Source organism: Falco naumanni, chromosome 3, assembly GCF_017639655.2.
Source record: "Falco naumanni isolate bFalNau1 chromosome 3, bFalNau1.pat, whole genome shotgun sequence".
NCBI lineage: Eukaryota > Metazoa > Chordata > Aves > Falconiformes > Falconidae > Falco > Falco naumanni.
In genome coordinates this window covers 102,504,061-102,519,931 of record NC_054056.1, presented here as the reverse complement: position 1 = coordinate 102,519,931, position 15,871 = coordinate 102,504,061, and the positions used below count along the sequence as shown (strand labels likewise).

The window sequence follows — 15,871 nt, the reverse complement described above, 5'->3', positions numbered from 1 at the left end:
CAGCAGTGATGATGGGCTGACTAACGTATGTTACTAGCTTCTGTGGTCTAAGTCTGCGGTCACGAATCTTCAGCTTGTATCTGTATCTGGAATTTGCATGCAATCTTCCACCCAATGTGTTAGCCAGGTTTAGGGCTGTGTAGCCTCCAAGATCATATGACATGAAGTGAATTCAGGCTGGCACAGTCATAAACTATGTAAACTACTGTTTAGGATAAATGAAAACCAGATATTGGGCAGATATTGACCAAAAAAAAGAAGGGGGGGGGGGGGCAAGAAGTGAAACACAAAGAAAGCAAGAAAGGAACAGAAGGACAAAGAGCCAAAGATTTTATTCTCCAAGTATTAAGAATCTTCTGCACTCACCTCAAGTTCACAAACAAGCCCAGGTTGCAGTAGTTCACTATTGGCCCTTGTCTGTCTACAACTGTCTTCTCAGAGTGACCCAGTTCAAACAACATTCCTAGAGCTTCTTCCACCACTACTTGCTGACCTTACAAGCAACTGCTCTGGCCCTTCTTTTTCTTAGCACTTGCATGCCTCAACTTCTCTCACCTATAAAACGTAAGTCACTTTCACGCTGTCTTACTCATGCCAGGAACATAGAACAAGAGGAAGCAATCACTCCACTGCTGGGAGAAATAGAGATGTCACTGAATGCAGTCCCAGAAATAACCCGGCAGCACAATCACTTATTTTCAATTCCTTTGTCTTCCAAATGCTGAGGCTATTTAGAGAGCTGACATATAGTGCTGTGCACAGTTAGCAGAGGACAGAATTTAGCTGGCAAAATTCTTGCTGCTTATGAAAAACACACCATCTATCATTATCATGAGTGCACATTCCAACCCTTCGTTTACCAGATGTTAGGGAGCAGGGGTTGGACAGAAATCTTCTCTTTGCTTATTTTCCATCTGTACAACTACCGTGCCAGAGGAATGAACTTCATCTGAGCAGGCTCCCTGACACACCTGGTTCTCTGGCTACCGGAGGCTAAACAGAGCAGTCTCAATTTAGCTCTATGTGGTGACCTTCATTCACCTTCAGCAAGTTCAGAAAACCTTCAGTAGTTCTACTACTATGGATATATAGTGGTACCTAGTACCACTACCAACAGGGATATCCATAGTACCACTACCAACAGGAGAGAAGAGTTCACAATCCTGTTCCAAAACCAAGATGTTTTGTAGAAACTCACATCCTCAGCCTCTATAAATTAAGCATTCACACTGAGAAACTTAAGTGCTCTATGGACTGTTCAAATCAGATTTTAAAATCAGATGTTTGCTCTAATCTGTGCAAAGACCATTCTGAAGTTTTATTAACACTGAAGTGAATATAGATATGTGCTACTTACATGTAGTTTCTTGTCCTGTAAGGGGATCACTAGCTTCTTCTCCAAACATGGCATAAACCGTCACGGTATATTCTGTATTTGGCAGTAGTCCATCCAGTTCAAGATCTGTTGAGGCCTCCCCAATTTTTATCTAAACACACCACGAATAATAAAAAACCCACATTATTTCTGAATTAGCTCATGATGGGGAGGATAATATTTACACACTTGAAATTAGATATGTGATCAAATGCTCTGCTGAGCATTTGTCTGATACTGTGCCGGTGGTACCTGGCCCCAGATGTTGGGATTTTGCACAATAATCAAAATAACAAAATTGTCCACATTTGTCTGATACTGTGCCGGTGGTACCTGGCCCCAGATGTTGGGATTTTGCACAATAATCAAAATAACAAAATTGTCCAATAGCAAAAAGCCAACATACAGGTAAAAGGACTTTAAATGTAACTGGTCACATTAACGATGGCAAAACAGTGCTCTCTAGAACATGCAGCTACTAAGACCTTTTCGTTCCCAGCTACATCTTGTTTCATCTTTGATCACAGGACTGAAATTTCATAGGAGGAATTGATTTCTGTGCACATTGAGGCTCAGTTTTGTATCATTTTCCTCCTCTACTTTTCACTGAGAGTCACATTAACACAGACTGACTTATCCACTGCAAAAAAGTCTTTCTCTGGGGTAAGGCTCAGCCCTCCTGAATCAGCTAATTTTCAGGGAGGCCCCATTTTTAACAGAATTAAGTGCTCACAGCCACTCATTTAGCAGAGAGCACAAGTCTATACGAGCTTTCAGTAGCTTCCTACACTCTCCACAAGTTCACATGCCCCTGCATGCTTTTTAGTGTTCTTGCTTGAACAGAGATGTTGTACATAATCTTAATTATGCATATAGAAACTTGAACACAAACTTTTAAATCCTAGCCCAGAAGTTCCATTAGAACTATGCTAGCAACTTTAGAAAAGTCTACTGGGTTTACTATTTTAGTGACAGGGGACTGGAGTTTACCTTGTCCCACCTACATTTCCTTCTAATAATATTTCTAAAAACTCTTTTGATGGAAGTTAGTATTTTTATATTTTAAAATAAACATTGAACAGAACTAAAAGAAAACCAATAAAGGTCACACCTGCAAATTTTATTTACTTTTAAAGGTCCTGATGTGAACAAAGGCTAAACTTCATATTCTTCTGATAACAGACTTAGAAAATAAGTTAGTTTTACTTTATTTTTTTCTTCCTTTGAGTGCTACTTTTATATGATGATACAGTATCAGCTCATATATAATTTCAAAAGTGTCACTCAAATTCAGCTGAAATTGTTGCATTTTTACGGCAATGACATAAAAATAATCAACTGATACTTGCACTTTATTCATAGTCTGAAACACATATAGTACCTAAGGCAGTCATGGAAGAAAAACCCAAAGTATTTGCTGATCAAGTTGAAGGTTAAAGGTGATGTACTAGTTTATTCTTTTAAAGATTTATGTTTTGAATAAATTCTGTTCAAATGAAAGCACAATACATCACCTCCTTCTCATCTGCTGCCAATCCTTCCGTGAGGGGAGCATATAGGATCATGTAACCTGTGGCACCTGCTACTCCATTCCACTTTGCTCTCATGCTGCTCTGTGACACATCGTACAATTGCAGATCTGATGCCATTGGCAAGGCAACTACAGTGGAACAAGAGACAGACATTTCAGTGGTCTCACTTAAACAACCAGCTATTTTTCAAGCAGTTTATTTTACCCCAGGAAACACAAAGGAAGATAGCTATCGCCAGGCGTGGAAGTGCAGTCTGTATGCCACGACTATGACGAGCTGATTAGTACATAAAAGAACGCAGAATTAGAGAAACAAGGAAATGATGACCTAACCAATTCTAAAGCAGAGCAGGGTTACCCCTTACCAAGCATTTCAACTCTTTGTCCTAAATGTCTTTGAACATTTCAAATGGGAGGATTTCTGTTCTTTAAGCATCAAATCATCTGTTCAGATCTCACCCTTCCCTGTCCCTGATCTCCAGGAGGATGGCCACTGGCTATGGAAGAATGGGCACAGTTCCTATTAGGAACAAGTAGCAGTCCCCAGAGGTGGCTCTTTCTGGCAATAGTTCCCAAGTCAGAGCATGGGAGCGACAGCCATGAGGTAGGACACCCTGGAGGAAACCCTGAATGAGCACAATGCACATGTCAAAATATTTTGACTACAAACTGTTGTGTATTTAAGGCCTGGACTGTCCAAACTGGCTCCCAGGCTTATGTCAGTAGGATTATGGAAACGAGGGCAAGATCATTCATTGCAAATCATGGTGAATGCTAACCTGGTGAGTACAACTAAGCAGGTTGAGTGAAATTCAAACATTATTATGAGGTTTACTTGTGAATTTAAGTCACTGATACAAGAACACAGCACCAATCTGGGTTCCTGAATATTTCTTTGTATTTCTGTAACTCTTTAGAGTAGTATTTTGCACTTCTCTGATTGTTCTTACTTTTATGCTCTCTTGGAATAACATCCCAAGACCTCTCCAGTGCTGTTACATCATTGATGGAACCCACCAAAATATCCAGTCACTGGAGAGATATAGGGGAACTTTGGCTGCTTCTTTGGAACGTCTACACTGACAATAGTCCCTAAAATGACTCAAAAGAGTCTGAAAAAAACCAGAAGGCAATTAGTACTTGATATCAAACCTTTCTTATTAGCAACTCAGAAAGAATGTAATAGGCTGGATGTTAAGCCTCTACAAAGCTCTGCTTTGCATGTTTCTGAAGAATCTAATCTGCAAACACAGATTCAGCAACCAGTTCCAATTAGAATGCTAGCAATTCACGGTTTCCCTAATCTCCTTGCCCAAACAAAGTTTGCATCCTGTCTAGCTGACATCTCCAAGGAGTGGCATATCTATTACATAATGTTCAACAAGCTCTAACAGAACTCTCAACTTCCCATGTACTAAACATGCCAGTCTGGTCCTTTCTTGTTCATTGAGGCTGTTCATTCAGTCTGTTGTTCAGGTCTGTAAAAGTGGGCAAAACTTCAAACCAGGTCTCTCTTTACATTTCCACTTCCAGGTTACCCATCTGTCTTCACTTCCAAACATTTTGAAGCCTGCCTCCATCCTATTTAAACCTTTGTTGATGTGTTGACTTATATTCCCATGAATTCTCAACAATTGCTCCCTATAATTGCTCTAATTATAGGGAGAAACTACCCACAAAAATTTTCAAATGTACTTCAGTGTCCTTCCTCGGAGCACCACTCAGACCTCTGATACCTACAGAACAGAAGTACATGTTGAGATATTCTGAAGGCACTTTCTACCACATTGTCTCATTCCTAATCAAACTGCCCAAGGATCACAGACAAAGTACTCATCACCTGTCTTTTTCCTTCCTTTGAGTGTAAAAATATACAAGAAAAACATCCTCTAACTCTAACTTATTACTTTTTTTTAACTCTCAACAGAAACTCTTAGATACTTTGGCAATATAAATAATAATTAACAAAGATGTGACTGGAAATTAAGCAAGAGGTTTTCTACTGGAATCTTCAGCTGAAGAGCTCAGAATCTCAAATATAAATACCCTGTAGTTAATGTTGATTTGCTTCTTGGACACTTACCACAGTATCCTAATACTCTGGTAACATAGGGATAAATTAAACCTACTAAAAAGCAACTGGAATAAATTAAAATTTGTAAAAATATATTTGCATCAAATTAAAATGTGAATGCATTTCATACTTATTTCAAGTTAGAAATTACTATTAAATCAGAAACCTATCTAATTATCTGTATGTTACACACATTGAATGTATCTATTTAGATTTCACATAGCTGTAGGCTATTTTCAATGTTCTATATGAACAGATGTGACTGGTGGCTATTTTAATCTGTCAATATCTCACACAAAGGCAGGAATTTAAACTGCAATTTTCCATAGTTCTCCGTTAGCACAGTAAAAAATACTTTCAAATTGCAGGTATTTTATTATGTGAAGTGATTAATACTTGCACATGTCAGACTATTACTTCCAACACACTATCAAAGACAGCTGTATAAAATGCTTGATGCTGCATGACCTTGGGGTGTGATCTGATCAGATCTCAGAAAGCCAGCAGGGTTGAGCTCCGTCAGAACTTGACTAGGTGACTTCAAAGGAATACCAGGTGCAATACAAAACAATCCTGTTGGCTTAGTACGTGACTGTTCTCTCTGTCTCAATACATTTAACAGGTCCTAACACTGTGTTATGGGGTATAACACGGCTAGAGATGACATTCTGGGAGACTTGAAACTAAAATAGTCTCAAGTAATTTTATATTAACCTGTTTTATTTTCTTTTCAGATTGGGAAGCACAAACACAGAATTCAAAGGACCATTGAGGATGCCAGGCACCTCTTGAGATCATCTAGTCCAGCTAACTTCCCTGTTCGGAGTCACCAGGAGCGGGTTGCTCAGAACCATGTCCAGTTGGGATTTAAATATCTCCAGATATGCAAACTCCACAGCCTCTCTGGACAACCTATTTCAGTGTTTGACCAGGATCACTATAAAATCATCTCTTCTGTTCATATTTAATTGCATAGGTTTTTTTAATTTGTGCCCATTGGCTCTTGTCCTGTCAGTGGGCACCACTGACAAGAGTCTGGCTCCCTCTTCTTCATTCCCACCCATCTGGGATTTTTGTATATTGATAAGATCACCCTAAGCCTTCTCTACTCAAGGCTGAAGAGCCATAGCTGTCTCAGTCTCTCCTTCCATGAAAGATGCTCCAAGCCCTTAATCATCCTTATGGACTCACTCCAGTAAGTCCACATCTCTCTTGTATTGGGGAGCGCAGCACAGGACCAAGCATCCAGGTGTGGTCTCATCAGTGTTGAGCAGAGGGCAAGAATAACCTCCCTCAACCTGCTGGCAATCCTTTTCTAACGCAATCCAGGAGGCTTTTGACCTTCTTTGTGACAAAGGTGCATTGCTGGTTCACGGTCAGCTCATTGTTTCCCAAGACCCCCAGGTCCTTCTCCACAAAGCTGCCTTCCAGATGGTCATCCCGCAGTGTGTACTGATGCATTGGGTTATTGGTCTCCAGGGGCAGGGCTTTGCACTTCCCTTTGTTGAAATGCATGAGGTCAGACATGCTTTCCCCTTCATACACCCATGCTAACTAATTCCAATCACCTCCTTGTCCTTCATGTGTTTGGAAAAGGGTTTCAAGGATTAGTTGCTCCATCACCTTTCCAGGGATTGAGGTGACAATGCTCAGCCTGTAGTTTCCCAGATCCTGCTTCACAAAGGATTAACATTTGCTTTCTTCCAGTTTTCAGGAACTTATCCCAGTCACCATGACCTAGCAAGGATAACCGAGATAGTCCTCACAATGACATAGGCCAGCTCCCTCAGCACTCACAGATGTAGTCCATCCAGTCCCGTGGACTTATGCGTGTCCAGTTTGCTTAAGTGCTCCCTATACTGGTACTCTTCAAATGAAAGTAAGTCTTCCTTTCTCCAGACTTTCCCACTGATCTCAGCAGCCTGGGATCTCTGAAGGCCATTTTAACCAGTAAAGATCAAATCACAGAAGGCACTGAGTACCTCAGTGTTTTCCACTTTGTCACAAGGTCCCCTTGTCCCATTCAGGAGTGGGCCCATGTTTTCTTTAGTCTTCCTTTTACTGTTTATTCACTTGTAGAGTTTGTTCTTATTGCTCTTCACATTTCTTGCCAGGTTCAGCTCCAGGTTGGCCTTTGCTTTCCTAAACTTAACTCTTCAAGATCAGACAGCAACTCTATATTTCTCCTGGGTCACCTGCCTCTTCTTCCATCTCTTATACACTTCCTTTTTATGTCTTGAGTTCTGTTAGGATTTCCTTGCTTACCTATGCCAGCCTCCTGTCACCTTCGTTTTATTTCCTGCTTATCAATATGATCTTTCTTGAGCTTGCAGAATGTGATCTTTGGGTATCAAGATGTTATTCTGGATCCCCCTTCTCTCTCCAGGGCTATAATCTTTGGGATTCTTCCAACCACGTGTCTGATAAGACTGAAGACTGCTATCATGAAATCCAGAGTTGTGGTCGTGTTTTTTGCACTCCTCCTTCCTCTTAGAATCCTGAATTCCACTATCTCATGTTCACTGCAGCCAAATTAAACACCTGCCGTAAGTTCTTCCTTGGTTTTAAGTATCAGCTACAACAGAGCACCTTCTCTTGCTAGCTCCTTGATCACTTGTGTCAGGAAGTCATTGTCAAAGCACTGTAGAAATCTTCTAGATTGCTTGAACCCTGCTGTTTTGTTCTTCCAGCAGACACCAGCTATTTATTTATCACATACTGACTTCCTGGCTCCTAGTTTGAACTAAAAAGTTACTCTTTACTTTCATTCTTATAATAACTGTCACGTTTACTAAAAAAGTAACTCTATTTTGTATACAAATACATAAAATCGAAGTCATCAATAGCACATTGTCTCAGGTACTAGTACAGTTTTCATTATAGAACTCCAAACTGCAAATGTATTCATTCTAACAATATCCCAAGTCACCGTTTTACAGACAGAAAATAACTGAATCATTAAGGAAGGAACTTACAGAAGTTACCTTGAAATCTTTGGCACTGGTGGGAATCACATGCAGGTGTTTCTGGTCCCACCTAATCCTCCAGTCATGAGATCATCTTCAGCCACAAACCTAATTTATAAAGCTTGGCTCCACACCCAAAGTGTGGAAACATTCTAATTTAGGGTTCAATACAACTGACTTCAAAGTTCAGCCCAGAGATAAAACCTTTCTCAGTGTTTAAATATCCACAGAGCATTTGTACTTAGGAACGTAGCGCAGAATTAATTCAAAGATAAATGAATTTAAGGCAAATGCATTAAAAGAAGCTAAATTGGAAGAGACTCCCTTCTGTATTTCTTTTTCAGAAAGACTAATGCTTCCACAGTGTGATTAAATGCAGTCAAATCCATAACGAACACTGTAGGGATACTTACGTGTCGTTTCAGTTCCACGGAGGCCCTCACTAGCAGCATTCGAGTATATAGCAAATACAGCTATCTGGTATTCAGTTAAAGACATCAGGTTTTTCAGAACTGCTGTCGATAAGCTTCCATCTACCACAACCTGTTCAGAAGAAAATGCAGCTAAATACGCATAAAGCAAACTGACTATACTACCATCAAATCAACAGCTCCGCTTTCAGTCAATTTTTACACCAGCATCTAAGAATCAATGTACTGAAGTTCAATTCATAAATCATTTGCTTTTGCTACTTTATGTACAGTAATGTGTCTGAAAAAAGAACAGCAACATATATGTAATCAAAATGTTTAGCTGTTACAGGCAGCCATTTACAACACAGGAATTGCTTAGATAAATAAAGGAATACAGCTTAAGAGTGTGTATTGGGCACTTGGATAGAACTACTGCATCATCATAAATATTCCTTTAGTATTACATATGTACACACACAGTACTTCAAATTGACATTAATACGTATCCATGCTAAACAAGTTTCTAGTACAAAAAGAAATAAAACATATCCTTAGTTAAATCCTTTGGCTCTTCTGCTTTTCCATTCAATTTTGTAAGTTGTCAGCTGAAGCCAAGCGCTTGTTACACTGCATTATTTCCTGCTCTAAAATACCTGTCTTATTCAAATAAACACCTCTCTCCAAATTTTCAATGACCAGTTGTAGGTGTCCCAAAATATGCACTTGTATCATCTTCCTTTTATGCATTACTTTTTCTTAGAACTGAAAATCCAGCTTACCATCTGCAGCTACCTCTTCTGTTCTTGTGAACAGAATGGTGCAGGGAAAGTCTATAGAATTGGTTCAAGAAAGCATATGTGTAAGCAAAAATGCAGGCAGTTCACCCTCAAAAAGTGCTTATTGTTATAGAACAATTACTTTAAATTGCATGACAGAAAAGCAGCCTGGCTACTACCCAACCTTCACTACCATGCAATGTGACTGTATCTCCTTTCTGTAGTGGGTTTCAGAGCCCAAATAGGGAATTTCAGGGTAGATTTAAATGAGACCATGGATTTGCTGCCTGGCTAGTTCTTGCTGTTGTATTAAAAAATTCTGGAAAGCTTCTCCTGTTACCTCTTCTGGTTGTCCTCCTCGAGTGGGATAGTAAACAACCCTGTATTTTTCCACTTTGCCTGGTGCATGGGTCCAGCTAACCCGGAATCCTCTAGCTGTTACCTCAGATGTGACCAAATCCGAAGGAGCCCCAAGTGAAGCAACAATTGTTCCTAGGTTAGAGACAACACAATTTTTTATTCACCTCTGCAAAATTGTAATTTTTTTGTTGTATTTGCTGAAGCTCCAAAGATCACTCCTCATCAGAAAATCAAATAATTGGCTACTGCACAGTTACTTAGGTCATCTTCAATGCAAACAAAGAACTAAGAATGAGTACAGTATTGCACATGGAGTTTTCACTGGGACTAAGCCTCCCTGGTCTTTCATAAACCTTTATATGACATAGACAAAAATACAAAACTAAGCCTTCCTGTCCTTCCTTCCATCATCCTTTCAAGTCCTTTCTTTCTGGGATTTTTTTTCAGGTTGCTTTCCTCCCAGTCAAGAAAAACATCCAAGTACATAAACAGCTGTGACCTCCTGTGCTCCTCTGCAGGCTGGAAACAGCTATGCTGCCTGTCAGCAGCTTGAAGAGATGTAGTCAATGGTCATCTTCTCTGGCAATCACTCCTTTCCACAAAGATGTATCATCTCTCTATGGTTTTTCCATCCTCTCCCTCTTGATTTCCCATCTGATGCTTATTCCCCCTAAAAGACACAGCTAATATTCTGTATTTCTTCCAGTTTCCAGGTGAATAAAAGAGGGAAAAGGATGGAATGAAGCCTTAATAATACACACTTTTTCACTACACAGGTAGAAGAATGTGTGAGAGACAGCCTTCCTTATTGATATATATTACAAGCTTATTGAAAAATCACTCTGCATTTCTGTGATATTAAAGAATCACAAACCAAGCAATACAAACAAAATCCACTGAATCCTTTCCAAAAGAATCTCCTCAGGTAGGACTGTTTCTCTGGCAAATTGCAATGTTTTTTTCACAGCCACTTCTTCTGTTCAGAAAAGCAAGAAAGTACTGTAGTCAGAGAAGGTTTTTTTTATATAAGAAATTTTTTTTTCACCACCACCTTCTCTTATGCTCTGAAATGTATATTTTTGTGTATTTAAGAAGAAAGAAAAAAAATATCCATCATCAGGGAGGACCAAAGCAATCTTAATAGTTTAAAAATTTGAAAACTTGCGAGGGAATAAAAACAGTAAGTTTAGAAGATGGAAAGCACAGCACAATTGTAACAATTCCATGTGCAACTGTTAAAGTAATTCAACCCCAAACCTGTGTATTATAAAAAAAATTTCCTGACCCACCACTTGGAAACAGTTATAGCAGAATGAATGTATATCTTTGTAATTTTTGGTACTACCAAATACGTTAACATTTACCACTATCATAGATTAAGAGCAAAAGAACTAAGATATCAAAGCAGGAATAAAACACACCTAGTTAGGTAACTTCCCTGACAATGTACTTTCCTGTGAGCAGAAGAGTATGCAGCATGAGTCAAGTGCCAGAAGCCAGCTTAGAACTGCAGATATTTGGAATAGGATTTGTAGGTCTAAGTTCATATTAAGTTCATATTAAGTTACATTACATCTTGCTTCTTATTCACCTTTGATTTCCTTGTCCTGTTCCTCTACTCGTGAGCACACTGTTCTGGTAAGACCTTCAACAATGGTGTGCATGAAGTTAAAGTCAGCAACGTTGTAGACATGTGTGCTGTCAGGTTCAGAGGCAATCTCTTTGAGTTCATTTATATCTGCATTCTTTACACCTTTCATTGAAAAGAAAAATACAGAAAATATTTGCAACAAAAAAGAAAAAATTCTTGTATACACAGGGATTGATAAAAATTACTAAAATCCAGTCCTATTTGTTTTAATGACCAACTACAGATTGCTCTGTTGTTAAGATATTACTTCAAGATGTTAATTTCTGCCACCATAACTGGCATTTTTTCAGCTGTCTCTTGCTTAATGTAGCATCCACGTATACTGCTAAATTCCAGTTACAGCAGGAATGAATTGGAAAACATATTAAAGACTTAAATTAACAGTGATACTTAGCAGACACAGACAGAAAGGAACACTTCCTTACTATAAAGGGCAACAGATACAAATACACCAGAGACTAATGGAATGCAATATGCAGAATACACACCAATAGCAAACAGCTCAATGCCAGCATCTCGTAGGTTTTTAGCAGGAGGGATAACATCATCTTGGGACTTCCCATCAGTGATCAGTATACCAATTTTAGATACTCCAGGTCTTGCACCTGCTTCAGGCTTAAAGCTGTTTTCCAATATATAAGTTAAGGCAAGTCCTAAAAAAAGCAACATTTTAAAAGACTTTAAGAGGAGAAAATGTGCATAAATTTTGCTAATATTGCAGTATTTGTCTTTCCACTCAATGTAAAAATCCTGCAAAATCTCATAATGAAGAATGTGTAAAAGAATTTATTTACTGAAAGATTAAACTCCAACAAGCAACCTAAACTACAGAGAAGGTGGCATTCATTTTTAGCAGCCTTTTGATCCACCCATGTATTTTAAACTGCTATGGAAAACTAAACTGATCTTCCCGTCAATGCATCGTCTTTTCTCTCTTACTTTGCAGTTAGAACAGGAAGTCCCCTCTCCTTCTAACTGCATTACTTATATGAAAGCATGTGCTGGATAGCTTAGTAAATCCCCATACTGCATACAATCTTACTTTAATTTGTTTGTTTTTTCCAATTTACAAGCTCAAGAAAAGGTTAAATAAGGCTTAGGGAGAATCTGATTTTAATAACTGCTAATTATTTAAAGGGAAGGAAGAAGAACAACTCCTCAGGACAAACTTACAAGTCACAATGGGATCCTACCTGAAAACTTTCTTCAGTGTCCCACAAGAAAGGTTACTAACTCACCTTCTTCTAGCATCCATATAAAATAATTGTGATAATTTACTACTTGCTACCTCACAGTAATTTCATTCCTAGAATCATAGCAGAGTCCATCTGTCCTTTGTCCCACTGCAATCACTCCTTCTACCAAAATAAAGGCTGTTGCAGAAGAGGAGAATCTTTCACATTCTTTCTCCCCTTCCCTCCCCACCAGAGGGAAAAAAAAAAAAAAAAAAAGGCAGGCGGCAATTTACTTAACGCTATGTCTGGGTCTTTGGATATATCATTCTGCTGGCAAGACAGCCAACATTACTGACTGCTGCTTTGAAGATACTGGAATTGCATTCAGAGACTGTATTTTTCCCAGGTTGACAGGCATCCCCCATTTATCCATCACTAAGTGTCTTCTGGGGTTTCAGTGCTCTGACTACTGAAAGGTCAATGGAAATCTAAAAGCCCCAGGTGATCATTTGAAAAGTTACTATTGCCAGTTGTCAGATATTAAAACAACATTCTTTCCTCCTCCAGAATAAAGCTCTGTGCATGAACATTGTGAATGGATTTTGCATTTTCTTCCTAACAGGTAAAAGACTTTACTTCCAGCAGAGAGAGTTCATGCACATTTTATGAGACCCTGTCCTGTGCAGAAAGATTCCCAGTGAAGCCAATGAGACAAGTACCTCAGAAGACTTCACTGACATTGGATAAATCCATTGGCAAGCTGCAAAATCCCTATCCTTTTTACCCTTCATAATAAGCACTAACACTTCTTCATCTGTGCAACAGAATACGTTTTTTAATAAAAGAACTAAAGCTAAAACATACACTGTACCTGTTAATGTATTCCCTCCTTTATACGGTAGATTACGGACTGCATCCAAAACAGCATCTTTTGTGCCATAGGCGTTCAAATGCCATTCAATTCGGGGATCACCACTGTACTGTGCAAGACCTAAAGAAACAGAAATTAGGTAAACCATTTGACAACAAAGCATTTTTTTTTCAAGTATCTATAATTTATGTATTTGGTTACCATTGGCTTACCATAGTAAGCTTACCATAAGTAACTTTGCTACCGTACTAGAAAAATTGCATTGCTTGATGCCAAAAAAATAGTATAAAGTTGTTCTGAATGGCAGCTCCTCAATTTATTTTCAAAGGCTTTCTTTCAAGTGCTAAGGAAAGTAAATAAGAAGGAGCACACAATTTTTCAGTGTTTAGCAAGATTCCAAGAAATTGTTGTTTGAAAAAGAACAATTTTATTTAATATGCTTTTGAACAAGCTAAAATACAAGTAGCGGAACAGAAATATAACATTTGAGCCAGTTTAAACCATGATAAAAGCCATCCACTGGCACATTCTTCCTCTGGAAATTAAACTGTACGGGTTTGATCTAATGCTGACTTAGAACAGTAAGACTGTTTCCACTCTTTTTTTCTTTTCCACTGACACTGCATTAGAGTTTACTTAAGCTGAGTATCATATTATACTGTGAGGAATTAATACTACATACATTCAGCAGGATTACTCCTGTGATAGAAGTCCTAGTTCCAAGTGAAGATGAGTCTTGCACAAATAAGTAGCATTAAACTGTCAACTATCCTGAAATAATGAAATTTTTACACTGCTATAGAAACACTAAGAAAAAAATATGGCACCTTACCTACTCTTGTTTTCTCAGATCCCACATTGAAAGCAGAAACCAGATTTTCCAGGAACAGTCGAACAAGCCTGAAATTGAATCTGCCAATACTCCAAGAACCATCTACCAGTATCACAATATCTGCAATTGCTGGAGTTTTACAGGTAAACAGGTTTCCTGTAAATTAAAATGAAAACAATATTGTTAATTCAACAATAAAATTGTAACTCAATAAATTTATACCTTCCTCCTCCCACTGAGCTTAATACTTAAAACTTTCTTCCATGGGAAAAGTGAGAAATAACCAAAATCACTAAATGCCTTTGTTCTAAATGCAGTGATAGAACAGTTTGGCCATTATCTACTTCAGTTCTTTCATTAAACTGTTCAAAATTATTGTTGGGATACCCATGAAAAAGAAATCCTGCTTCTAAAAATACAATACTTCAGAAAGAAAAAAATAATTGTCACATAGCACAACCAAACCAGCAGTTCATTTTCACTCTCAAGAATATACATACTTGGTATACAGTTCATGACACCTAACCTTAGGTGTAGGCAATGCAGAGTGAGCTACCTAGTGATGCAGACATCCAAAACAGGTATCAAGACCCCTTTTATAGTTAACACAGAAAAGCAAGTCTTTCTATAGATCTCAACTCTGTAGAAAAAAAACTTCTTCAGCTGCCATTGCAGGCCTGTAAAGTTAGAAGTGAATCTCACCCTGGGAGTCTAGAGTAAAGTTGAAAGTCTACTGAATATGCTGTATTAAACCTAAGTAGGAGGCACTCAATACAGCAAAGGTAAAATGCACAAAGACCTCAGATTCAAATTCACAATCTCTATAAGAACTAGCACCACCTGAAAATTTAGTCTTACAGATACATGGAAAAGTACACAAAAATAAAACATTAAAAAAGCAGCAGAAAAGATTTGATGAGATTTAGTAGAGACTCATGTTAACAGTCTCAGATTTAGCTAACCAATGGGGAAATCAGAGGAAATGGGAGTAGAGATTAGACACAAAGAGCAAGATAAGGCAACAAGGTTTTTAGGGATACAGATTCTTAAGAAATTGAGAAGCCCAAACAAGTGTGACACTTTCAGTTCAAGAAAATGACAAGAAGGGAAGTAAGAGAAAGGAAGAGGTTTCTATAACCTCAGACAGAACTGCCACATCCCACAGAAGTGGCTCTGTGACTGTAAAAGTAAGGTTGCAGAAAAAGTGAATTCATATTGTAGGGAGGGAAAATGAGTGATGTTACACAGGTATACTAAACAAGGCCTAATGTTTGAAGTATGAAAACTGCGATCTCCCCACCTGATTGTCTGTAGAATAAGGATGGAAGTAAGAAAGTCAGACAGCATCTTAAAACTTCAACACCATATTATTAATGACAATCTTTTCATTAAAGACAAAATTATAATCTTACAGGCAAAAACAATCTGATGTGCAGAAGGACTTAAAACAATTAGTAATAATTAAGAGTTAGATTCGTACTGCAGTGTAAATCCACTGAGCAAGAAAACTAATCCATAAAGTTACAGTTAATGTCTTAAACGTGTACTAAAAATGTTTTTAGAAGAGCAGGGAACATTTCCTACGTGCAGCTAGCAGTGTAGAAGAAGTTCTAAACACATGACAAAAATTCCACTTACAAAGATGCCAAAACAAATATTTTATTTTAGTTTTTACAGTACAAGACAATGCTATTTGAATTGGCAACACATTTTAATGTATAAACACTGGGGAACATTTAGTAAGCATCAGAAAAATGATCTTAAATTGGAAGACAAATCCAAAGGAGGTCCAAATCTTTCTATTGCTGAAGTCAACAGGAAAACTTCCCCTGATTTCAGCAGGACTG

At 38.3% G+C, this 15,871-nt stretch overlaps 1 protein-coding gene across 4 annotated transcripts in view; it reads right to left on the bottom strand.

Moving 5' to 3' along the window:
* Positions 1–15,871, bottom strand: part of COL14A1 (collagen type XIV alpha 1 chain) — a 123,461-nt gene that overhangs the window by 73,424 nt on the left and 34,166 nt on the right. For all 4 annotated transcript variants that reach the window (XM_040587646.1, XM_040587645.1, XM_040587648.1 and 1 more), the window contains 8 exons: positions 14,025–14,180; positions 13,193–13,312; positions 11,635–11,799; positions 11,087–11,248; positions 9,476–9,627; positions 8,360–8,489; positions 2,890–3,035; positions 1,358–1,487 (listed from right to left, as the gene is read on the bottom strand). In XM_040587646.1, coding sequence (XP_040443580.1) covers positions 1,358–1,487; positions 2,890–3,035; positions 8,360–8,489; positions 9,476–9,627; positions 11,087–11,248; positions 11,635–11,799; positions 13,193–13,312; positions 14,025–14,180 — 1,161 coding nt within the window. The remainder of the gene's footprint in view (positions 1–1,357; positions 1,488–2,889; positions 3,036–8,359; positions 8,490–9,475; positions 9,628–11,086; positions 11,249–11,634; positions 11,800–13,192; positions 13,313–14,024; positions 14,181–15,871) is intronic.